The sequence below is a fragment of the Somniosus microcephalus genome, chromosome 6 (genome assembly GCF_052327205.1).
Source record: "Somniosus microcephalus isolate GS21.2 chromosome 6, FLI_Smic_1.0, whole genome shotgun sequence".
In the NCBI taxonomy this organism is placed as follows: domain Eukaryota; kingdom Metazoa; phylum Chordata; class Chondrichthyes; order Squaliformes; family Somniosidae; genus Somniosus; species Somniosus microcephalus.
Window position 1 is genome coordinate 103,972,750 of NC_140992.1, and position 26,794 is coordinate 103,999,543.

The following is a 26,794-nucleotide window of genomic DNA, read 5'->3' on the forward strand; positions in this document are numbered from 1 at the left end:
AGCCGTCCCCACCTCGGTTTAACTACCGGGTTTCATGAATTGTGTGCAACCCATCCACATGCAGTTAAATTCAAAATGGAGGTGAAAAAGAGGCTTTTAGCTTCATTATAATATTTAAATTGACATACCACCCCCTGGGAGCGGGTTAGTTTTATATTTTTTAATCCACGTTCACTCGCAGCTCAAGTAACATGTTCATTCTTAAAACTAGGTACCCACAAAGTCTATCTAATTGAATGGTTCTTAAGCTTTTTTGAGCCAAACCTCACCAAAAGATAACTCTCCTGTGCCTTTACCCAAAGATATTGGTTCTGATAAATCTGTAAAAAGTCTGTCTCGCTTTCTTCTTTATTTGTTTCCATTTCTCCTCTACTTCGATTCACCTCACCTTCACTTGCCTTTACCCTGTATCTATTCCTCCATTTCTCTCTCGTCTACTTCTTACTTGCTCAGTTTCTTCACTCCTCAATTTTTAGCTTGCCTCCACTTGAGCCTCTTCGGATTCTTAGCCTTCCTTCATTCCTCACTTTCTTTTGCTCTGCCCCCACTGGAAAGCATGCAAGAGAGGGTCAGTCAGCTGACAAGCACTCAGAAGTGGAAACCTTCACAACCCTGCTTGCCTCACCCTCCTCGGACCGCAAAGTCCTCCTTCACCTGTGGTTTCTGCATCAGCTGTTATTTTTGTTTCCTCTACTGTAGTTGCCAACTATAGTTGCGACTTTGGGTGGGTCACGGCAGATGAGATTGCTGATGACTGCAGGCAGGCCAGGAATAGGTAGTCAGGCCACTGAAGGTGCCGGGGAAGTCAGAACTTTAGTAGAGAAGGTAAGTGGAGCCAACTTAGTGGTGGAGACTTGCAATGATTGACATGGACTGCAGCCAATATGTAGCTTATAATAATTTGCTGATCATCAGCCCAGGCAGATTTAAATATATATCCTTTAATCTGTTGCCAACATAACCCTGGAACAAACCAAAACTAATGAAACTATACATATTTATGTCCTCTCATTTTATTTGATGTTCTGCTGCATTGATTCCGAATGTGATTTGTAATAGATATAATAAAGTAAATTAATTTACAAGTAGCTGCGTAAAGTTCTGTTAAACGTGTAATTCACTGATGACAAGCTTCACAACGACATCTCTCAGCAAGTCCAACATTGAGGATGGAAATTAACACTTCAATTCAAATTTGTACACTGACAGATTTTACATTTTAAAAATACTTTAAAAAGATCTTGGCTGAAACAAATACAAAATAGCTATTTTAAATCATTAAAATCACTCACAGATCTTCTTCAATGGCCAGCATTTGGATCTTGATTTTGATCTTCTCTGCTGCCTCAATAGCAATACTCTCCAGCAGGTGGAAGTCATTCTGATTGAAAATTTCATTTTCTTCCAGTGGGCCAACAATCTACCAGAGTTAAAAAGTTACAAGTCTGTTGCTATTTCAGACATTCACTGGATATTGTCCATTGACATCCTTGAGATACAAGTTCCCACCTGTTAGGAGTGGTAAGAAACCATATTCAGAACTCCTCTCCGCTGAGAATTACAATTTCTTCTCCTCTCGCCAGTCCTGAAGAGCTGACTATGATCTTCAGGACTGGAGAGAGGAATAGAAACCATAATAATTGACTACGCCTAAAAGTTGATAAAGGATTCCTTTCGGCCAATTTCCATCATAGTACTGAGGAGCATAACTTAAGTTACCTTAATGATGCCACACTGGATTCAACAGGATGTGTTGCAGGTGTCTGGTACGAAACAAGTTAAAAATCAATAATGTTATGCTTAAGCGGTATGCAGAAATTAAAATATTTTCCAGGTATTTCTTTTTAATGCTGCAGAGAAGCACGCCCTTCCAATGCATTTGAAATTTTCTTTCAGGCTAGGTATGAATACTGTCCTGAATTCACTCAATCAGTGCAGCAAATGGGATGAACTTTATGAACAAAAACATGCAACTGTATTTGGTGAATAAGTAAATAGAAAGGTTATGGCACCAACATTTTCAATCTTGAACATTGGCCTCACACGTCATTATGTGTAATGCTACGCTTTAATCTCAGTGCCCTTTAATAGTCATTTATGTTCCTGTCTTGGATAATTTGTTTTCCTTTCATTTTTCCACATAAAATCACAGGATTTAAAAAAAAGTAATTACTTTCATTTTTTCTGTTCCAACTTCTATTAATCCTTGCTTCCTTTTCTCTTTTTATCAATCCTTGTTTACCTTTTCCACCTTTCTTTAATTTTCTTTTAAATTCTTTGTAATATACTTTGCTCCTTTATTTTTTATTTTATTTATTGAGTTCTGGTTTCTACTTGTTGCACTTGTGACCTTTCTCTCCATAAAACAATGATTAATACACTCTTTGCCTTTCTGAGCAGAGCTTTGAGTTTAGTACTACAGACAGACATTGTTGATTTGGATGATTTATGCCCTTTGCACACCTGAATTTCTTTCAAGAGTTGGTTTCTATTGCAATTAGCAGGGCCAGTTTTAAGGATTACTAAAATATCTCTGATGCAAACTCTCATCACATTTGTATTTTACATGCTGTAAATAACACAGACACAGCATGTACACTCTAACTGCATAAAAACAGAAAATGTTGGAAATACACAGCAGGTCAGTCAGCATGTGAACAGAAAATACAGATTCACAATTTGGGTGCAGCCCCTTCATCAGCACTAACTGCATGGCATCCTTCAGATCTCATATGAGGACTCAACGTGAACTTTCTTCAGCAGGCAAGCCAAATTCTAGCTTCTCTTGAGCAAATGTCTACTTTAGTTACTGTAAGGGTTAATGTAAGATGGAAAAATACAGTGTAGCTTCAGAATAGAGTGGAGGCTAGGATAGAATAGAACATTTAGTACAAAATATGAGATTGTGGGTGGCAGATCAGGGCAAACTAGATTAGTGCAAACAAACAACATGTGAAATTGTAGAAATTAAGGGTGAACCTGGAGGAGACGGATACTCAACTCCAGGCAAACCACCGAGAAGGTCATTCTCTGCAACTCCAGATGGGTATCCCACTTGTGAGTATCTAGTTAATGGCCCAGAACTTGGTGTCGGGGGCTTGCCGCGCGTGCAAGCGCCCGATGTGCACTTACCCGGCGCGCCGACATCTGAAACCTGGCCCGCAGTGGATTTCCTGTCAGTGGCCCGGTTCTGATGTCGGCGCGCTGTGCTAACCTGACCCAGCGGCGTAGTTAGTGCGATGTGCCGGCTGGGATCAGGTGAGCACTGTTCAGCCAATCAGGGGAGGGGAAACTTCATTCATAAGTTTGATAGTAAGAACTGTCAAACTCATGAGAAGTACTGCACCCCAAAACACTACTTAAACTTTAAATAAAATTTTAAAAACCATCCCAATCATTAAATTAAGTATAAATAAGTTTTAAAAAATAATTTAAACAATAATTTTTTTTTTTGAAAAAAATAAATTTTTAATAAAAAGGGTCTAAAACTAAACTTACCTTATTGTAGATTCTTTAAAATAATAAACCTGTGGGAAAAAAATTCTAAATTGCACTAAAACACCACTTACCTGTAAAAATAAATACTTACGTGTGCTTTTTACAAGCGTAAAGACCGGAGGCCTTTACACATGCGCAAATCCCCCAAAACAGAGAAAATCCAAGACGCACGCGCTGCCCCCTACAGCGTATGCGCTAGCCTCTTCACCTCTTGGGTTAGAGGAGAGGAAATGCCGGTTTTCAGCGCATGCTGAAAACCGGCATTTCCTCCGGCCAGACGCGTGAGTACCCCTTCCGTACTCACGCGTTTGGGGAGGAATTACTGCCCCATAATTCACTGGTGTCTGCTTACTTGACTGCCTAATAAAGATCCAATTTGACTCATTCTAGTCTCCGACCTTCATCTGGACTTTTAATCCAACAGTTACTTGCATGGCTCTGATGGAATATGCCAGAAATCTGGTGGGTATGGTGATGCAATGGTAATGGCTGGGGAAGTATATATATTTTATAATGATTTGCCGTGACAGACATTGGTGCCATAGGTTAGTGTACCTGCTAGTACGAGACAGGATTGCTTTGCTAAAGTTGCAAATATCTGAAATGTTTAATAAAACCAATTCAATTAGATAGCACTAGACAAATAGTGCACCTGGACATTGGCCCCTTCTAATTAGATATTTTGAGCTATACTAATACTATAATAATCCATCTACGTAAAGACATCTGGTCTGATTATAATGGTCAAGTTATATATTTTGTAAAAATTAATACTTTTACACTCACTGAGAAACAAGTGAATATGCAATTTATTAGCAAACCTTTTTCACTTACTCATCTTTTTTTATTGATCATCATTTTCCTATTGCTTGAATTTAACATAAAATGTCTGTGATGCTCAAATAAGATCGTTTTCAAACCAGGCCAATGCAGCAGTCTAAAGATGTCAACATGGCAGCTAACCAAAAGATGATAGCTCATTCATGATGTTCCACCCAAGTACATTGCTCGTGTTTAACTTGCTTCAGTTTAGAGTCTACGGGTTCAAATTTCTGCTTCAAGTACTTATTTATTGCACTGCTGAAATACACTCTTCTAAACAGAAATATAAACCAGTGAGCAATTTTGCCAAGCAGAAGCAATGTGCGTGGTTGGAGCATCACCACTAACTGATCAGCTGGTCAGTCAACTGCATTGCTGCATTCTTGGTTCTTGGGGCAGAAGGAAGGAGTCAGAGGTGATCAGTATTAATGACCCAACTGAACTGCACCATCATCATTTTAAATGGACTACTGATAGTTGAGCCATTCACTTCAAAGGCCTATGCAATTCATTTAAATGATCTGCATAAACAGGGAGAATAAGAAAAAAAGACGAACGGCCATCGGCCTGAAACGTTAACTCTGTTTCTCGCTCCATAGATGCTGCCTGACCTGCTGAGTAGTTCCAGCATTTTCTGTTTTTATTTCAGATTTCCAGCATCTGCAGTATTTTGCTTTTGTATAAGAAAAAAAGTGTTTCAGTTTTCAGTTCTGACGAAGGGTTCCACTGGAAAAGGTAACCTGCCTTTTCTCTGTACAGATGCTGATGGACCTGTTGTGCATTTCCAACCATTTTCATTGTTTCACTAAGGAAATGGTTTGTGCACTAGATTTCATTCATTTAAGTGGGATCATCACTTATTCGGTAGTTGTTTACATGAGCTCCACTGTGGTTATAAAATACTTAACATAAAATAATACATTATTCTCATCATCCACTTGCATCAGTGACTGGGAACAGGACCTGGGAAAGAACAGAGACAGAAGCTTTATATTGGGTTAAGTGCCACGCTGGTTCTAACAGCTCCTGATGTGCAAGTCTTGCACAGCAGTTGGCAGCCCCCAAAGTAAACTTTCCAGATTCACAAAGTCGAGGCATTGGGACGACTCATCAGGTCAGTGATCATAATTTTCTTTTAGTGACAGCACGGTGGCATAGTGGTTAGCACTGTTGCCTCACAGCACCAGGGACCCGGGTTCGAATCCGGCCTCGGGCGACTGTCTGTGTGGAGTTTGCACATTCTCCCCGTGTTTGTGTGGGTTTTCTCCGGGTGCTCCGGTTTCCTCCCACAGTCCAAAGATGTGTGGGTTAGGTTGATTGGCTATGATAAATTGACCCTTAGTGTTAGGGGGATTAAATACATGGGGTTACGGGGATAGGGTGGGATATGTGTTGGTGTAGGGGTTACGGGGATCGGGTGGGACATGTGTCGGTGCAGGCTCGATGGGCCGAAATGGCCTCTATCTGCACTGTGGGGTTTCTGTGATTTCTGTGAATATTTCAACAACTTACATTTATGGAGTGTAGGAAGACATTTCAGAGCACTGTTCAAAAAGGAGGAAAGTGAACAGAGCTCGGGGAACAAGGAGAAACATGAAGAGTTAGGACAGGGAGTCGAAGGCATGATCGAAGAGGGGGATTTTGAAAGCAGGGAGTGAGGTGGCAAGGCAGAAAACATTGGCTAGAGATTTCCAGAGGACAGGAGTGTGATGCTTGAATGACTGTTCACCAATGGTGCAGCAGAGTGGGCGAGGAGTAGTGCATTGTTAAAAGGGCGTGCGGAGGGACACAAGGCAGGAGGAGATCACTAAGGTAGGCCACGTGGCGAGGCCATGGCATAATCTGAAAACAAGGACAAGAATTCTGTACTTGGCACAATGCGGACAGGGAACCACTGGAACTTTGAGCAAATGGGGATAATAGAAGTGCAGGATTTAATGTAGATGAGAATACAGACTGCAGCGTTTTTGATGCGTTGAACTTTGTGAGAAAGGTGCCAGAGTTGAAGCACTCAAGCCCTAAAGTGATGAAAGCAAGAATGAGGGTTTTGGCAACGGAAGGGGATAGGTAGGACTGGAGGCAGAAAGCGGCTGTTTTGATACCAGAATGAATGTGGGGGAAGAAGCCAAGTTCAGGTTTGAGCAGGACACCAAGCTTACGCCCTTCCTAACTCCGGTCAGATAGCAGCCTGGGAAATTGACAGAATTGAGGCTGGAGGCGCTGCTGGAGCAAAAGTATTGTCCCAGTCTGGCAGACATTCAGGTGGAAAAAGTTTTGCTCATCTAGGTCTTAATATCAAACAGGCAATTTGAGAGCTACATCTGGGTCAATGGTGTGCTAAGTGAGGTAGAGCCTGATTGGCATGATCTTGATGATCCATTATTTAAAATGTTAAGCACAGATGTGGTATCGTCTGCACACCAAATCGTCAAGTGCCAAAAAGAATCTGAACTTGTCGGACTTGACCTTGCAGTGACTTTCTTCACAACTGAAACCAACAAAATACTTACTCGTCCATTGCTGATGATGGCCCTCTGCCCTCTCTTCAATTTCACTACATCCTTGCAGAAAGAACTATGTGACAAAATGAAATCCAGATCGAGACTCTCGAACATCTTTTTGAAGCCAGCATTGTCCATACCCTACAGAAGGGAGAAAACAGGTCAAACAAAGCACTAGTGAAAAGTAAATTTAAAGAAAGGATAAACACAAGGGGCTTGAATTTCATTGGGCCGTTGAGGCGGGATTGGAGGCGTGTGGGGGGTTAAAATCGCGAAATCGGGGGGCACGAACCCATCCCGCCTCCATGCCAGTTTCACAGGAGGTGGGTACCTGACCTGTGCTGGGAGCCGCCTCCCCAAGGCGGGAAGGGGATTAGTGCCAATTAACTGCCTGTTAACAGCGGACCGTCGGGCTGAAGGGTTCGAGATGTCCGGTGTTCAGGTGAGTGATGGGTGCATGAGTACAGAGGTAAGTGTGTTTAAATAAGTTTTACTTACCTTTACTTAGTAATGCAGCCTTCCTTCCTTCAGGTCTCGGGAGTCCCTCATCTCACCGGCACAGAAAGCAGAATGGCCGCGAGCTGTCAAAAGTTGCAGCATTCAGCTTTCTGTTCTGGAGAGATCTCTAAATCAGCCTGAGAGAAAGGAATTAGCTTAGTGCACAGATTGTCTTCAAAGAGCTGTCAAACGCTGATATTTCATCTGTCAAAAGCTCTTGATCGGTAACTGCATCTACCTCCAGATATCTCTCAACTGAACTAGCATCAGTTCTAGAAGCTGTGAATGGCAATGCAGGCAGCAGCCAGAGCCAGTCTCAAATGGACAGCTGAGAGCACGTGTTCTGCAGAATGCAGAGCAGCCAGAGTTGCCAACAAAGGGTGGGGCGTTGGAACTATCAGACTGCAAATGCCTTTAGTCTACTACATATATGTTCTTCACATTAGGGCTAGGCTGGGACAAGCTCTGCAACACAGAAACATGGTTGGGATCACACTGAGGGAGTAATTACAGCGAATAACTTAGGAATCTGCCATTGACAACGTTGATAAGACACAAGGGGCTAAAAATTGGGTATAGCCCCGCTTGAGGCGTTAGAACTGGCGCTGCGCAAAGTTTATAGCCAGACGAAACTTATTGCCGCCTGGCGCGATATTGGGTTGCATCGCCCCCAAAGGTGATTGAGACGCAAATTCAGACTTTGCACGGGCCTCCTAAGGCACAAAACTTCTGGCACTACCCAATATCGGCGCGGACGGGCGCAGCGCAGGTGATCTCAATTACCGATAACCACGAGACTTCCAGGCGCCGGCCGGCTCTTAAAGGGGTGGGTCAGTCAGCCTCAGCTTCCACACTCAACGCCCTGTAGGCCTCAGAATCGGCGCACGCCCTTCTCTGGCGCAAAAAACTTGGTCAAGATGGAGAAGGTGAGACAGAGAGCAGAGCGCTTCAGCACTGACGCTCTGTTGCACTTGGTGGCCGCAGTGGAGCGCCGTCTAGATGTTCTCTATCCTGACAATGGCAGGAGGCCGAATCAAAAGGACTACCGCCGAGCATGGAGGGATGTTTGTCAGAGGGTCAACTCCAGCAGCATGGCGACCAGGAGCCGTTCAGTGCAGGAAGAAATTCAACGACCTCACTCGAGTCGTGAGGGTGAGTGGTGTTTATGCAAACTTCTGATTCCCTCCATCTGCACCTGACTTCATGGCTACAGGGTGCGCGATGCCCCAATGGCCATGTGTCAGCAAGCACCCATGGCCCTTTCTGGGCACACACATGCACGTTTGACTCAGGGCATCATGTAAGGGCTCTTGCACCATGGGGGGTGTGAGATGATCACTCAGGGCGTCATGTAAGGGCTCTTGCACCATGGGGGGCATGAGATGATCACTCAGGGCGTCATGTAAGGGCTCTTGCGCCATGGGGGGCATGAGATGATCACTCAGGGCATCATGTAACAGAGCTTCCCCTTCTTTCCCCTGCAGTCCAAGTTGGCGACGATTCGCAAGGACCAGCGTCGAACCGGTGGCGGACCTCCACAAGTGGTCACTCTGACGGATCTCGAGGAGAGAGTGCACCAGATTCTTGGAGGACGTCTGAGTGGTCCTGTTACCACTGCAGCTGCCGACCCCATTGTCGACAGCGATGGTAAGGATCTCACCTTTTTCAGCTGTCTCCTTCCACTTGGTCCCCCCGCCAGCATGCTTTCTCACTGTGGAGCCATGTCATAGCCTTGCCGCAATCTGGCATGCCTTGCTGCCAACCTGTCCTTTTGCTAAAGCCACTCTTCCACTTCCCTGCTTTCAGATGCTGCATCACCAGCTCGGGATCCGGGCCCTGAAGCTGCCAGTGCCAGTGCCTCCGGAGGCGAGGATCAGGAGGATGCCGGACCATCCGTTCCAGCCGCAGGGGAGCCAACACATCTGCAGACTGGGGATAGTAGCTCCCTGGAGGGGAGTGGGGGGGGCTCTGATGAGGAGCCAGTTGCCGGAACAAGCGGCCTGCATCAACGCGAGGGGGGGTAGGCAAGTTCGGGCACCGGCTCCCCGGAGGGCGAGGCAGGGAGCGATGACTGCTGCACAGAGTGCAGAGGAGGTGCGTAGCCTGGCTGAAATGAGCACCCAGGCCCGGCTCAGGCACACTGAGCTTATGGCTGCAGTGGGGAGGATGCCTCAGTCGATAGAAACACTGGCAAAGAGTGTGCTGGACTTTGGCGCAGCAATGAAGAGGACTGTCCAGTGCTTCGGGCAGCAATGGAGAGGACTGTCCAGGGCTTCGAGGCTGCTATGGAAAGGACTGTTCAGAGCTTCGGACAATCCCTGGAAACGTCTGTCCAGGGCTTGTCCGAGGCAGTGGAACGGACTGCTCCGGCCTTGTCCGAAGCAATGGAGAGAACTGTCCAGGGCTTCTCCGAAGCACTGGCACCTGCCACACAGGTCCTCACTGCTGCCACGCAGTCACTTGCTGGCCTCGTCCAGACCCAGATTGAGGCAACGCGAACTCTCACTGCTGCCACCCTATCTGCATCAGCTAGGATCACCCCGGGCCCTTCCAGTACCACACGAGGCCAGGAATCAGTGGAGCAGTCGCTTGTGGCAGTAGAGCCGAGCCGGTCCCCTCCGAAAGCCAGTGTGTCGTCCGACCATGGTGCAGGTGTCCTCTCTCGGCAGGTGACTATTGCTCATGCCACCGCTGGAACGTCTACAGTGCAGTTGCCACCACCTGCAGTGCACACTGCTTCCAGCCATGGCCAGATCAAGCAGCCAGCCTCCGCACCCTCCAAGCCCAGAGGTCGTCCAGGCCGTCCCTCAGGGGCTTCTGCGCTTGCAGACAGTCACCAGGCGTCCCCCATCCTTGACGCCACCACTGGGGTTCAACTACGGAGGAGCAGCAGGGAGGGAAGGGGCTGACCGCGAAAGAGAAGTTGGTCTCTGTCAAGGGGCCAGCAGTAGAGGGAGGTACTGAGACGTTTCTTTCCCCAAATTCAAGGACGCCCTCACCTGTTCTGATTGTTGGTGATGGTTTGTTTAGTTTTGTGGCTTTGCCAAAGAGTTAACTGTTATTTTGTTAGTTATGGTTTTTGTTGACATGACGTTGTTATGCTGGAAGGAAGCACTTTTTTGAAAATAAAGATTTTTTTTTATTTACAATGGTACTCGTAACTATTTACACTCATGGTGGCCTTCATAGGCTTTGTACGATCAGAAGTGCGCAGGACGAATGAGACCCATCATTCCGTCAGAGGGTCCTCGAACCGAGTCCTTATGAGCCTCTGACGGACGGCCCTTCCAGTTTCAGGAGCCCTCCCATCTTCCTCCTCCTGCTCCTCCTCCTCCTCGTCCGCATGCTCCTCCTCCTCCTCCTCGTCTGCCTGCTCTTCCTCCTCCTCCTCGTCCTCCTCGTCCGCCTGCTCTGCTGGATCTTGAGGGGCAGCTGGCATTGGCTGGGTTCGTCGAATGGCCAAGTTGTGGAGCATGCAGCAGACGACGACGACCTTGCTCCGGCGAGTACTGCAGGGCTCCCCCCGAATGGTCTAGACAGCGGAAACGCTGTTTGAGCACACAAATAGTGTGCTCCACAATGTTCCTGGTCGCCTGATGGCTGCTATTGTAAAGCTCTTCTGCCTGGGTGGCGGGCAAACAGAGTGGGGTCATGAGCCATGGGCAGAGAGGATAGCCCTTGTCGCCAAGAAGCCAGCCTCGTGGGTGAGCCGGCCCCTCAAAAAGGTCAGAAACTGAGGTCTGCCGCAGGATGAACGCATCGTGGCTGCTCCCAGGGAATTGCGCGTTGACTGCCATGATCATCTGGCGGTGGTCACAGACCAGCTGGACATTGAGGGAGTGGAACCCCTTGCGGTTGCGGAACTCCTCAGGATTCAGTAATGGCGCCCGCAAAGCCACGTGTGTGCAATCAATGGCCCCCTGCACCATGGGGAAGTCCGCAATAGCAGTGAAGCCCTGCGCGCGCTCCACCTGCTTCTCCAGGGTCAGAGGGAAGGTGATTAATTGACGCCTTCTTCTATAGAGGGCAGCTGTCACTTGCCGGGTGCAACAATGCACTGCAAATTGAGATATATTCGCTATGTCCCCAGTGGCTGACTGAAAGGATCCGGTGGCGTAAAAGTTGAGGGCAACAGTCACTTTGACGGCCACCGACAGTGAGGTCCTGCACTGTAGACGCGGCTGCAGATCCTCAGCAAGCAGGTGGCACAGCTCAGTCACAACCTCCTTACCAAATCGGAGCCTTCGCAGACACTGCTCCTCCGACATGGTAAGGTATGACACCTGCTGCCTGAAAACCCTCGCAGCGTATCTTCGGAGTGGCTGACCTCCATTGCCCCTCCTCCTTCTGGCCAATCCCGGCCCTCTCTCCCGCCGTCTCTGTGCCCCTTCAAAGTGTCCGGCCATGAGGACGTTCCCCTCCAAAGCAGCTCCCATTGCTATGCCAGACGGGCAACACGCTGTAATGTCTAGCGCTCCAACTGCTCCGGACAGGGCTGAAGGTCCCAAGTATTCGAAGGCTAAATCTGATAAATCCTGTGCAACAGTAGCTCACCAACTCTCTCCAGCAACGATCAGAATGAACAGGCCAAGTGGCTGCAGCTTTTATACTAGATCTGTCCCCTTTAAATAGCGCCCCCCGACTCCGAGAAGGGCCTGGGAACGTTCCATCGAACTGTCACTAATAGCGCCAGGCGGAAAGGTTCCGGGTGCCACCAAATATCCGGTCGGGCGCCAAAAGGGCGTTGCATACTGAAATGACGTCATGATCTGCCTGCGCACGTGGGCGCGCGCTAACAGTTAGCGCAGGCACTAAATGGATACTCAATATGGGAGTTGTCGCTATCCTCATGGCGCCCGCCCGAACATTGGGTAGCGCCCCAAATCTCGGGCTCATTAGGCGCTAATCGCTGGCGCAACCAACCGAATTTCTAGGCCAATATATGTCATGTTTGGAAAATTAACTCCAACAAGCATGTACATTTTTTACAGAATAAGAAAGCTGATCAGTTCTCATATAAAAGGATTTACAGAAAAATCATGTTTTACTGTGCACGATATACTGGGATTGGCAAACGTTACTAACTTCTGGATACCAGTATTAATTAAACTTGTTTCTGGTTTAGTTAATTCTGGTATTCTGTCCTATTCTATTTTTCTGTCACAGAATGGGATTCCAGCATTAACTAAACCAGGAACAAAAGTACTACTTCATTATATGTTTTTGTCAAGCGCATGCATAATCAGAGGTGCACCTATTATACATTGATCACATTACATTCTTTAAAAGTTCATACCATCTAAAGTAACAAATGCCCGCATAACCCGATCTGATGGCAAAGTTAGCATGAAAGTTGCATTATAAACTTTACAGTTCAAAACTGGTGATAATCTTAAATTGTGTGATTTAGCAGCATCTCCAAACGCAGTGCTGCCTGTCCCTCACAGCTAAATGGTGCACTCCAATTCTGTGCCATTCAGCAATAGAAGGCATGTAGGAACATGGCAGCACCGCAGTAAAACAACACACTCAGAGTAAACTGGCTCTCTACAGGGAGAGCTACACCCATGTGTCAGATGCTATCAACTGAGCAATATAAATGGGCAATTTTACTCCTGCAGTGCAATTACAGCTCATAGAATGTTCCTATTTTTAAACCAAAAAAAGTTTCTCTCAGAAAATCAAGCATCCGGCAGCACATTGTCAGCATTTTCTGTTCACGTTGTTCACCAATGTTCAGGCAATGCTAACCTGATGCACACTAGTGAGAAACATCACTTACTCCAACAGCAAATTCCATGATGTCTGCCCCCTCAGCCAATGCCTTTGCAGTCTCTTCCTTTGCCAGTTTAGTGATGAAGTTCTTGGCATTGTTAACGTTTTGTGTGTTAAGTGTGGCCCAGATGGCTGTAGCAATAACCGTGTTCTCTTTGGTGGGTTCGCTGCTTGGATTGTTTATCAGGCCGATCCTCAAGTTATTGCTGGATTTCTGCAAAGGAACACACAAACAGGTTTGCAGAAACACAGAACAAGTTGTCTGCTTTAAAAGAAAACTCAACACTTCAGTACCAGAGACGTTGCATATATTTTAATAATTTATTATGTCGAGAAACCTAGATGAAGGACTAAGGACCACAGTGCAGAGCGCCACCAGGGTTAAAAAGAAGATGCCAAGCTTTGGTCTTACAAGCCTGCAGATTGTGAGAGGACGGGTAGACCTATACAGGTTAAGGAATTGCTGTTTTGAGCACCGGGGAAAGGACAAAGTAGAGTAAAAGACAGTGAGATGAATCTCTATTTCAGTGAGCCCACAGCTTCCCTCAGCTGTAGAACGCAATGTCTCAATTTCCAGCCCTATTAATGCTCCTTGCTAACATAAGGCAGGAATACAACACAAGTTGACCATCCCACCTCTCTTTTCACTCAAAGGGTAGAATTCTACCCCATTTCCATTATATACTCCGTCCAGTGACAAAATTATTGTCAAATAAATGTTATCAACGACAGGAGCAAGCCAAAGGAACTCAGTAATTATCACAATTACCTACACAATAAGTTCTCAAACTCAGCTGTGTGCCAGGGAGAAGCACAGAGCCAAGACCGTGCATTTCCTTGTCATGGGGGAAATTAGAGAGCAAACAACATCTGCACAAAGTGCTTTCATTACATATAGAATAGAAGACGGTAAAGGATGAAACAGAAATGTAACAAGGCCATAATTTATAAATGTGCACACAATCCTAAATTACAATGAAAAATCCCCCACAAATCACTGGATTAATCCCTTGCTCATTTGTTATTTTGTACAATGCATATATGATTATCTCAGCGCACAGCCCCCACCTCTCATGTCTACGGAGACAAATGGCCAGTCGTTATAGCAGAGGATGTTAGCTGCACAGGTGTGGATATTAACAAAGAACAGCATGTACATAATGCAGCACAGCCATCCAGGGAGGGGGTGGGATCGGGAAAGAGTAAGTTACTGGCTTTACTTGTAATATCTTACCAGATGTTTAAGGGATTCATACAGTAACTGCCTCCCTGAAGAGTCATCAAAATCGCCAACGATCCAGAATGTAAGTGGACGAATATACTTATCGTCTATAAAATTAGATGAGGAAAAGAAAGTGAACAATATGCATTTCACCACTTTTAAAACTAATCTTCAGTTCTCATCAGATATTCCCCAATGCACAATACCGATCCCATGCCACAAGAGGTATTAATTGCGTTCATATTCAACCAGCCGGAGGGGCACAAGATAAAGACAACACAGAAACTGTGTAGGTATTTCCCTTGTGATGGAACAACTAAAAGCCAATTCTATTGCAGCTACTGTGCACATTATGTTGCTGCTCTTAGTGGTCATGTAACTTGGTGGTAAATGATCTTTGCCATTTGTTTTCATTTGGACGAGAGATTGGTGATCAAGATTTAACCTGACCACTGAGACACAAGGTCATGACCCTCCAGTGGGTGGAATCTCAAATCTTGGAGCAACCAATGTTACATGCATTGAACTGCTGTAATGATACACATGCTCTACAGAATAATAATATAGATGCAGAGATTCAAAAGCATTGTATTTTTACTGCCACAGACTCATGGACCCCAAAAACTTGACTGTCTAGGTTTAAATCAGAGACAGCAGTGATCAACAGCATGCTTATTAGAGCGTTCTAAATCAGAAAGTTACGTTTCTAAGGTTACAAATCTGGCTCCGACCACTCTGGATCACCTATCCATTTAAGTAAACTCTCGTTTAACCGGAACTCTCTAATAACCGGCATAATTCTCACTCCAAAAACTACAATATACAGTCATTTATAAGTTTTGTTTTACTGTTAAGTAATTAAAGAGTTATGGATTACCCTCAACTGGCATTACTGTACTTAATCAAGCATCTTCCACCATCCATTTAACACAACATTCTGTAGTTGAGTACCCAATTATACTGCACATTTCTTGATTTTTTTATTTTTGTTTGTTAAAAATAGCCTCGGTAGATAACCCTCTCCGTTATCTGGAATTTTTTTATCAACCGGCACCATCCCGGTCCCGTCGGTGCCGGATACCAAAGAGTTTCCTGTACTAGAGACCTGAGTGTAGGTCATATATATGCTCATTAAGAGAGTAATGATGCGTGGAATAAAGAGGGTGTAGTTTTTTTTCCCCAAAGGTTACATTGGTATTGTTAAGCACTTGGGCTGAACACTTCCCAAGTTTGACAGCTGAGGAAGACTTTCCAATAACCTGCACAACACACGTCTGTTCAATCTTTTCACTGTCCTTAGCTTTACTTTCAACTCCAATGTCATTTTTATACATAACAAAGTTATACATCTCATGATTTTTACGACCTGCATTTCATTAACCTTTGCAAATGTCTCATTTGTTCTTAACCCTCATCATGTTTGAACAAGTGCAGTATCGCACTAAGGTTTGCTATAGGTAGATTAGTAGGACAGCCAGGTTTGTTACTTTAGAAATGTAATACAGGAAACTTTGGTTTATCCGGAGGTTATATGTCCGGAATACTCGATCTAACGGCAAAAATCAGGAGCCGTTTTCTATATGTTTTTTTAGTTCTCATTGCTTTTTTTTTCCCCAGTCAAGCACTGCAAGGTCTGTAGCTATAGCAACAGCTTCAGCTACAGACGCTTGCAGCTGCAACCGACTGTTTTGAAGCTGTTGCTAAGCAACAGGGTTTGTTGATTCACACGGAGCTTCTCAGTTCCGTATGTTTAAACATTAACTCTGGTATGTCCGGCACTTTTGATGTTACGGCACCAGCTCGGTCCCGTCAGTGCCAGATATCAGAAAGTTTCCTGTAACTGGCATAGTATTTTAGTAACTGTGGCTACAATGCCTCTGCTAAGGGGCACACAAGGCACAGGTTTGCATCCGTGACGTCTCATGTGGCAATGCTCTTTATCTTCAGCTAGCCAGTGACCAAAGGCTGGGCAATCCCCAAAGAATAAAAACAGTATGAAATGTTAATGTGCGCTACTCTGGATCATAGAATCTTACAGCACAGGAGGCCATTCGGCCCATCGTGCCTGTGCCGGCTCTTTGAAAGAGCTATCCAATTAGTCCCACTCCCCCGCTCTCTCCCTACAGCATTGAAATTTTTTCCTTTTTGAATATTTATCCAATCCCCTTTTGATGGATCGGTCTTCACGTTAGAAGACACTAAAAACATCCCAATAATAATAGATAATCATGGGGCTATAGGGAGGGAGGAACTTAAAACAATCTCTATCACTAGAGAAAAAGTACTAGGCAAATTAATGGGGTTAAAGTCAACAAGTCCCCTGGACCTGATGACCTGCATCCTAGGGTCTTAAAAGAAGTGGCTGCAAAGATAGTGGATGCGTTGGTTGTAATCTACCAAAATTCCCTGGATTCTGGAGAGGTCCCAGCAGCTTGGAAAATCGCAAATGTAACGCCACTATTCAAGAAAGGAGGGAGACAGAAAGCAGGAAACTATAGGCCAGTTAGCCTAACATCTGTCATTGGGAAAATGCTGGAATCCATTATTAAGGAGGTAATAGCAGGATATTCAGAAAATCATAAGACAGTCAAGCAGGGTCAACATGGTTTTATGAAAGGGAAATTATGTTTGACAAATTTGCTAGACTTCTTTGAGGATGTAACAAACAGGGTGGATAAAGGGGAACCAGTAGATGTCGTGTATTTGGATTTCCAGAAGGCATTCGATAAGGTGCCACATAAAAGGTTACTGCACAAGATAAGAGCACACGGGGTTGGGGGTAATATATTAGCATGAATAGAAGATTGGCTAACTAACAGAAAACAGAGAGTCGGGATAAATGGGTCATTTTCCGGTTGTTAATCAGTAACTAGTGGGGTGCCACAGGGATCAGTGCTGGGGCCTCAACTATTTACAATCTATATTAATGACTTGGATGAAGGGACCGAGTGTACTGTAGCCAAATTTGCAGATGATACAAAGATAGGTGGGTTAGCAAGTTGTGAGGAGGACACAAAGGCCTAGAAATTCAGTTGCTTGCGCCAACAGTTTGCGCCCAAAGAGGCCACTCAGAGGCTTTAGCGCCACTGGCCACAACCACCGCGATATTTAGCGGGGCGCTAATGGCGGCGTTAGCCTGTAGCGCTGCGCCGCCACCGATGACGTCATCGGTGTGCGCAGCGCCCCGCTACTGCCCCGAACGCCATATTAGGTCGCGGCCGCCTCTTCCGCGCCGGCCGCAAATAGCGACCGGTACACAGGGGCCTACCTGTGGCGGTAGTGGGGCGAGTTAAGGTGGAGGTGCGGCCAGCCGCTTTTTCGGCGGCCGCCTGCCCGCACCTCCGTCCCCAGCCTCCTACACCCCCCCCCCCCCCGCGGCATTGCCGGCTGTTTTCCGAGAGCCCGGCACTTCTCCTTGGTGCCGGGCTCATTTACCGGCACTCGCGAGCGGGGATCGCGCTGTTGCAGGCACCTCCCCCTTAACAGTGGGAGGAAGGCCTGCAGTACCGCAGCCTGCCGTGCCGCAGTGGGTGACGCTGCGGCACTTTGCGCACCGAAATTCAGTTTCAGCGCCCCAAGCGGGGCGCCGAAAGCCTTGTTTAGCGGCCGGCTTCCATTTGGGGCGCTGAAACTGAATATCCCGATGGCGCAAGTGGCTCCGCGCGCAGCGGTAATTCCGGTGCCCAGGCGAGCTTGGCGCCCCAAACTGAATTTCTAGGCCGAAGAGTCTGCAAAGGGATATAGATAGGGTAAGTGAGTGGGCAAAAATTTGGCAGATGGAGTATACTGTGGGAAAATGTGAGGTTATCCACTTGGTAGGAAGAATGAAAAAGCAAATTATTATTTAAATGGAGTGAGACTACAAAATGCTGCAGTGCACAGGGATCTGGGAGTCCTAGTACATGAAACACAAAAAGTTAGCATGTAGGTACAGCAAGTAATTAGGAAGGCTAATGGAACGTTGGCCTTTATTGCAAGGGTTATGGAGTATAAAAGTAGGGAAGTTTTGATGCAACTTTACAGGACGCTGGTGAGACCGCACCTGGAGTACTTCGTACAGTTTTGGTCTCCATATTTAAGGAAGGATCATCATCATCATCGGCGACCACTCGAATTCGAGTATGGTATGTCCTTCATCAGTCATCTACTTGTGGGTCTTCAGGTGGCTGTGGAGGCCAATCCGAGATCCACAGACTCTACTACAGTGTGGGCATGTAAGACTATTGGTAGTAACTGGAGTATGGCTCTTCTTAAGTTGTTGTCTCTCCTTACGGCGCTGGCGTTTATCCTCAGCGGCACGCTGGAAATTCTTTTCATGTAGTGCGGCACCGTTGTGGATGCATTTTCTCCAATTGTCTCTGTCCAGTGCGATTTCCTCCCAGTTATTAATATCGATATGGAACTTTTTAAGGATTACTTTGATGTTATCTTTGTAACGCTTCTTTTGACCACCAGGAGACCTCTGCCCTTCCTTCAACTGGGAGTACAGAACCTGTTTTGGGAGACGTGAGTCTGACATGCGAATGACATGTCCAATCCATCGGAGTTGATGCTGCATGATGAGCGTAGTGACGCTGTAGATATTGGCCTCTTCAAGTATACTCCAGTTGGTACGCTTGTCCTCCCAGCTGACCCTCAAGATTTTGCGTAGAGAGGGTTGGTGGTATTGCTCTAAGGCTTTAAGATGTCTACTGTATGTAGTCCAGGTTTCAGCTCCATATAAAAGGGTGGGAAGGATGATGGCTTTGTATACAAGAATTTTAAGGAAGGATATACTTGCACTGGAGGCAGTACAGAGAAGGTTCACAATGTTGATTCCTGGGATGAAGGGGTTGACGTATGATGAAAGGTTGAGCAGGTTGGGTCTATACATTGGAGTTTAGAAGAATCAGAGGTGATCTTATTGAAACATATAAGATTCTGAGGGGGATTGACAGTGTGGATGCTGAGAGGATGTTTCCCCTTGTGGGGCATAGTTTCAGAATAAGGGGTCGCCCATTTAAGACTGAGAGGAGGAATTTCTTCTCTCAGAGGGTTGTGAATCTTTGGAATTCTCAACCCCAGAGAGCTGTGGAGGCGGAGTCATTGAATATATTCAAGGCGGAGATTGACAGACATTTGAACTACAAGGGAGTCAAGCGATATGGGGAGAGCGGGAAAGTGGTGTTGAGGCCAAGATTGGATCAGCCATGATCTTATTGAATGGCGGAGCAGGCTCGAGGGGCCGACTGGCCAATCCTGTTTATGTTCTTTCTTATGTTCTTAAAAAGGGAAATAAATCAGGAAATATTCCATGAAATAATCAACTTCACGTTAACACTGTCATAAAGCTCAGTGTAGATCCCAGAGGTTAATCTCTGCTGGTTAGTGGATTGTGGAATAAAGTAAGTAGGGCTCTATCTTTTTCAAAATGAGTGTTTTTAGTGCAAAAGTTAATGGAATATGAGCAGCACTGAAAATTTAATCTGCTCAGAACTTAATTTATTCCATCTGAGTCCAGGACAAAACAATGCACAAAAATCAAAATTACTAGCATTAAGACACAAAGGCCTAGAAATTGGGTATAGCCCTGCTTGAGGCATTAGAACTGGCGCTGCGCAAAGTTTATAGCCAGACGAAACTTATCGCCGCCTGGCGCGATATTGGGTTGCATCGCCCATAAAGGTGATTGAGGCGCGAATTCAGGCATTACACGGGACTCCTAAGGCACTAAACTTCCGGCGCAACCCAATATCGGAGCGGACGGGCTCAGCGCAGGTGCTCTCAATTACCGATGACCACGAGACTTCCAGGCGCCGGCTAGCTCTTAAAGGGGTGGGTCAGTCAGCTTCAGCATCCACACTCTGCGCCTTGCAGGCCTCAGAATCGGCGCAGGCCCTTCTCTGGCGATAAAAACTTGGACCAGATGGAGAAGGTGAGACAGAGAGCAGAGCGCTTCATCAATGAGGCTCTGGAGCAATTGGTGGCCGCAGTGGAGCGCCGGCGAGATGTTCTCTACCCAGACAATGGCAGGAGGCCGAATCATAAGGACTACCGACGAGCTTGGAGGGATGTATGCCAGAGGGTCAACTCCAGCAGCATGGTGACCAGGAGCCCTGTCCAATGCAGAAAGAAATTCAATGACCTCACTCAGGTCGTGAGGGTGGGTGTTGTTCCTGCAAACTTCTGCATCCCTTCATTTGCACCTGACTTTATGGCTACAGGGTGGCCTGTGCCCCATTGGCCATCTGCCAGCAAGCACCCATGGCCCTTTCTGGGCACACGCATGCACATTTGACTCAGGGCGTCATGTAAGGGCTCTTGCACCATGGGGGGCATGAGATGATCACTCAGGGCATCAGGTAACATAACTTCCCCTCCTTTCCCCTGCAGTCCATGCTGGCGAGGATTGGCAAAGACCAGCTTCGCACCGGTGGAGGACCTCCACAAGTGGTCACTCTCACGGATCTCGAGGAGAGAGTCCACCAGATTCTTGGAGGACGTCGGAGTGGTCCTGTAACCACTGCAGCTACCGACCCCATTGTCGACAGTGATGGTAAGGTTCTCACCTCTTACAACTGTCTCCTTCTACTTGTTCCCCCCGCCAGCATGCTTTCTCACTGTGGACCCATGTCATAGCCTTGCCGCAATCTGGCATTCCTTGCTGCGAACCTGTCCTTTTGCTAAAGCCACTCTTCCACCTCCCTGCTTTCAGATGCTGCATCACCAGCTCGGGAGCCGGGCCCTCAAGCTGCCAGTGCCAGTGCCTCCGAAGGCTCAATGAGAAAATTACTGTCCAACAGAAGGTCAGCAACTCTCTCCAGCAACGATCAGGATGGCCAGGCCAAATGGCTGCAGCTTTTATACTAGTGCTGTCCCCTTTAAATAGCGCCCCCCGAGTCCGAGAAGGGCCTGGGAACGCTCCATCCAACTGTCACTAATAGCGCCAGGCGGAAAGGTTGCGGGCGCCACCGAATATCCGGTCCGGGGCGCAAAAACGGCGTTGCACACTGAAATGATGTCATGATCTGCCTGCGCCCGCGGGCGCGCGCAAAGAGTTAGCGCCGGCGCTAAAATCATACTCAATATGGGAGGTGGCGCTATATTCACAGCGCCCGCCCGAAAATTGGGTAACGCCCCAATTCTCGGGCTCTTTAGGCGCTAATCGCTGGCGCTACCAACCGAATTTCTAGGCCAAAGGCTTTAGGCATGTCAAGTAAGTGAATGCAAACAGACTACAACATCCAGTGAAATACTTGGTTTGCAGCACACTGGGGCACTATCCTACATGGTAGGATGGAGGTGTCCATCGCTTCTTTCAGGCTGTCACCTAGATCGCAGTTTCCTGATCATGCAGAGGGCCAGGGTGGAGACCAGGTACTGCCTCAAGAGTGAGGATCACTTTAGCTCAGCTCCACATAACTGGTTTCAGACTTGTACTAATAAAGACCCGAGAGTAGGTTCCCAACCTGCCTGTGGATAGTGTATGGTGACCAATAGAAAGGGAAGGGACAAAAAAAAAAACCTTTGAACAGGGAGTCTAGCCCTCATATTTACAGACTAAATCTGAACTTTTTCCTCACTTTCACCACAAACTAATAAGGAAATAATAAGGAAAAATGCCCAATAAACACAGCAGCTCTGCCAGCATCATGTTAATGTTTTGGTTGGAGACCCCTCATTTGAACTGAAATAGGAAGAGGCAGATCCCTATGTTGGACTATTCTGATTAGGGGACTTGGGTGCATTCTTCAGTTTTTTATCGAAAGGTTTCTGCTTGAAATTTGAACTGTCTTTTCAGATGTCGAAAGACCTGCTGTGTATTTCCAACATTTACAGATGTTTCTTTTAATGACATGCTGTACAATTCAGTCGTTTGTTACTTCCAGATTAGTGCTAAGGCTTAAACCTGAAGAAATGTACTAAAACACAGCCTGAGTATCTGTTCCCGACTGGTAAGAAAGTTATCAGTCAAATCCTTATCCATGGGTTTATATCGTGAAAAGCTGTCATATAACTAGGATACAATTTGAGTGATAACCTGAAACAGGATTGCAGAGGTCCAAAGTAGATCACATCTGCATTTGTCAACAAAAACATTGGCAATAAATGTTTGGCATGTGCACTACCTGCATTGGTGCCAGCCTGCTATTTGTGCCCATTTAACACTAGCAGCAGGATCCATTTTGCATTCACCAATCTGACAGCAAGGGGCCTTTCAGTTCAGAGGAGATAAAATGCAAAGTAACGGGATAACAGCTGCTTAAAATTTGGCAAATAACACCAACAGTCATGCAAATATGTCTATTAATGTGAAAGGGTAGGGCTAAGGTGGTCACACAGACTGCTGCTTTAATAATACATTACGTTAGAACATACTTAGAACATGGTGAGAGGCAGCAAATTTTGCTACAGACCATCGAAAATTATAGGTATGCCATGCAAAAACTATTGCCATCGCTCCCACCTCCCCATTTTTTTTAACATTTTCAAGACATAATTATTTAAATGCAACACTAGCACATTAATTTGTAAAAATAATCCATATGTTAGCAAGGTGCAAGATTAATTAGCTCATAGTGAATTACTCTTCCACTCAATTGCATACCAGTGAATTCCAGCACAAAAATAGCACTGTATATTCTATGGAAAGAGAAAGAGTTAATGTTTCAGGTCGATGACCTTTCGTCAGAACGTTCTGACGAAAGGTCATCAACCTGAAATGTTAACTCTGTTTCTCTCTCCACAGATGCTGCCTGACCTGCTGAGTATTTCCAGTATTTTCTGTTTTTATTTCAGATTTCTAGCATCCACAGTATTTTGCTTTTGTACTATATATTCTATATGCAAGCTTGTGTGGTAGACAAATCTCCAACATGCAACCTTAACAGTCATGGTTTTTTGGTGACATTGTCACCTTACCCTTCCACCCCTGACATGGTAATGGTCACCACTCAAATAATTATTTTTCACTTGACCCAAAACAGAGGCCATCAGCGTGCTATTTGACCTTGAATGGCATTACAACTGAACCCAATCCGAGCCTCGTTAAATGCCCACACAGCACACTTTCTAGCAGGGGTCATGGACACTGCTCGACTGCAAGAACTCGGCCCAGGTTTTTTCTCCTCCGCATCTCGGGGGCACTTGGAAAGTTGTTGCACCCAACTGATATTAGCAGAGATGGAACCCAATACCTTGCTGGTGTGTATAGCTTTAGTACCACACCACACCACACAGCATATTCACCAACTGCACTGCTAAGAGCTCCCCACTAGGAAATAATTGAGCAGAAAGTTTCAGTGAACATGGTGCAGATTCAGAAAGACAAAGCTCGGGCAGCTGCTCAATATGTGTTGCCAAATTAGACTTCACACTCCTCACATTAAATTAATACAAGTCTGAAAATTGCCATTAGCTTTTATTTGATCAAATCAAATGTGTAGAAAGAATGAGCTTGATGGGCCAAATGTTCTTGTGCTCTTTCTCTCCATTTATATTTAAATTTGCACAACAGTAATTCAGTTAATTGAAATATGTGAGCTGGGGTTTGATTCTTAAAGAGTCCAATGTATTGTAACGAGAATCCTGAACGTATGTGGAATTGAGCGGTTGCACTAAAATCCAATAATAAAGCAATTGAGTGGAAAATATGAAAAATGCATCGCATTGAAGTAGATTTTGGAATCCGACTAACAAATAGAGCAGAAAGTTACCATAGATCTCTCTTGAAGACATTCCTGCACAAAAGCATAAAGGACAAAACATAAGAAATAAAAAACATGAATAGAAGAATAAAGTCAAATTTATAGCAAACAGTATCAAGCTGCAGCCACATTTAACTTAATAGTGCACATGGTACTGTGTTTCCTCTGACATTAGCGCCTGTGGCACCCAAATACGGAGAGCAGCCATTTGTAAACCAAATCACCTGAAGGAGAAATGTTTCAGGACAGAAATTCTGAAGATGTGGAGAAATACAGCATTAAATCAAATGGTGTCAGCAGCAATTTTTTCAAAGTACTTTTAAACATTCAGATCAAATAATTTAGCAACTTTGAGGTGTCCTTCAGAGCTCACTTTATTTGAAATCCAAGCTAGACTTTTAACTCCTGATAGAAATGAAAGTGCACTTTTTAAAAATAAAACTGATTTGATTGCTGAATTCCAGCTTTTTAATGCCAATTCCTCTTCCACCCCCCCCCCCTTTCACATAGTATCAGCTGACCACAATGTGGTCAGGAAGATGACCTGATCGATAATCAGTCACTTGAAGGCATGTAAAAGTACAAGTACTCCCGGTTGACCTGGTGTCAATTCATCCTTCTCTTGTTTGGCAGCAAGGTCCTCCTCTTTGTTCAGGTGCAGTGCGATGATATACCAGAGATTTAAGGCCTGCAAGTCAACAGCCAGGGTAATTGTGGGTTTGTGACACTCTCTAGCACATTACGACCGTGCATCCAAGTGACTGGATTTTGCTTCAAGCTGCTTCTATATACTTAATTAATAATTCTTTCCCACAAACCCAAAAACACAGTTCCCCTTTATTCAGTGAAATACTGAATGAACAAAGTAACAGTTTTTATATTTTTGGAATCTTAATGAACTTTTGCTGCTATTTTTAACTTTTTAACAAACACACCGAGTATTTGTCCATAAAGCAAACAATGTAAAAAAGCTATTCACATGGCAAGAGAAAGCAGAAGCCATTTGTCAAGAAATATCAAATTCAATTAGTCATCCTCCATAACATTTGCATGGCTCCAACCTAGTACAGCATCAGATTCACGTTGTAATCCACACCGATTGCAACAGGAAGGGAGTTTATACAAATAAGCTCGAAGTCAATTCTCCACACTAGCACAAAGGAGGTTTATTTCCTAGTTGTATCAGAACTAAATTACTGGATTGGACTTCTATACACCACCACACAACCTCCACAGGTAAATTCTAGATGTAATATTGCACTCAAGTCTGTCCAGAAACAATGGAGAGAACTAAATTATAACAGGGAACAGAAGGGAATGAACCAAAAAAATGGCTGACTGAAAAATCAGTAATAGGAATCAAGTTACCACATCTAATCTGGGGGATTAACCCTTCATGGCCACACTGTACATTGAATGATGAACTGTAGCTTGGAACACGAAAGGCTTACAATTCTTACATTCGTGACAAATACAAGGCCACTTTTTTATGTTTATCACAGACGGCTAATGAAAATGCAGAAACACATGTTCTTGAAAAGCACAATTGCTGAGAAAGCAACTTTGTTTTAGGTAATCAAGAAATATCAGCCAATCACAGTGCACCTGTAATGATCCTTTTAACACTTCACAAGCAGCTAATGAACCACTCAGTGCATCTCCAAAACATTATTAATGCCGCTGTGGAGTGCACAAGCGTGATAGAGAATGGCTCAAGAGCAACAAAAAATGTTATTTGTGATGCAAGATTTGCAATGAAGTGTACCAACAAGATTTTCAGGGTAAGGAAGAACTCCAGAGGCACTCATGATAGTATTCACCATCTATGTCCCCCCGCCACCTCACAAAGGCTTTAAGAAACTGCCAGAAATTGAGGAAAAACCTACACCGTGTAAGGAAGAGCAACAAGGTAATGCCTGAATATTACACAGGACAGATAAACATACGTGAGAAAATTGTGCAGTTGTAAAAGATTTATGCAAAACAATCTGTAAATAGAAAAATTAAGAATTGGCAGCTGGTATATTAGCAATGAAAAGAGAAAAAATATACAAATTACATTATACATAGCATGCTGGGAAGAGAAAGCACCACAGGCCCAACAATTTCCATGGGTCAACACACCCTGTCTCAATCCATAGCACTCTTAATATAGAAAGACAAAACTTTCAGATAATAGGAGCTGGAATAAAACAGATGATAGAGCTCTTGAGCCAGCAAGATCTAAAATATGTGAGGAAACTGTTGTGTATGTACCTTTAAGAGAATAACTGGTCTCAGACTGCAGTACCGGCAGTGACCACCCCTGTATAAAAGGCGCTAGAGAGCCTCTGTTGTTTAGTTTCGTTTATGTCTTTCACCAGTAAAGATCTGTTTGTTTTCTCTCCTGCTAGTCCGTGTCTCAATCATTCACGGACTTAACACTGGCGACGAGTTAGAAACGAACTTACCTGCAACTCAGCAGCAGCTCCGACGACGTTGTTGAAGGTCGGAGCCAGAAGAAGGAAGAAAAAAAAAAAAAATAGGCCATTGAAACTCGAGAAACGGGCGTCGACCGTCAATCATCGATTTCAAAACTTGGAGAGACTGTCCAGAGCCAGGCTGGGTTCCTCGGTCCATGGTTTCCCAGCTAATCGGGCTGGTGGCAGGTAGTGCTCTGATCCTTCCTGGGCTACGGCGGGCTGAAGCTCGATCGGGTGGCTTTTCAACGGGGCTGGGCAGCGAGTCAGGAAGCAAGGAGAGAGAGAGAGAGAGGGTGGAGCATACAGGGCGCGGCCGGTGTTTCGAAGCTG

General features: G+C 45.3%; 1 protein-coding gene across 3 annotated transcripts in view; it reads right to left on the reverse strand.

The window, feature by feature from the left end:
• Positions 1-26,794, reverse strand: part of uggt1 (UDP-glucose glycoprotein glucosyltransferase 1) — a 168,053-nt gene that overhangs the window by 58,525 nt on the left and 82,734 nt on the right. For 2 of the 3 annotated variants that reach the window (XM_085990638.1, XM_085990640.1), the window contains exons 21-25: positions 24,012-24,035; positions 14,329-14,423; positions 13,102-13,308; positions 6,831-6,962; positions 1,293-1,420 (exon numbers count right to left, since the gene is read on the reverse strand). In XM_085990638.1, the coding sequence (XP_085846764.1) occupies positions 1,293-1,420; positions 6,831-6,962; positions 13,102-13,308; positions 14,329-14,423; positions 24,012-24,035 (586 nt within the window). The remainder of the gene's footprint in view (positions 1-1,292; positions 1,421-6,830; positions 6,963-13,101; positions 13,309-14,328; positions 14,424-24,011; positions 24,036-26,794) is intronic. The other variant, XM_085990639.1, reaches the window with a different exon arrangement.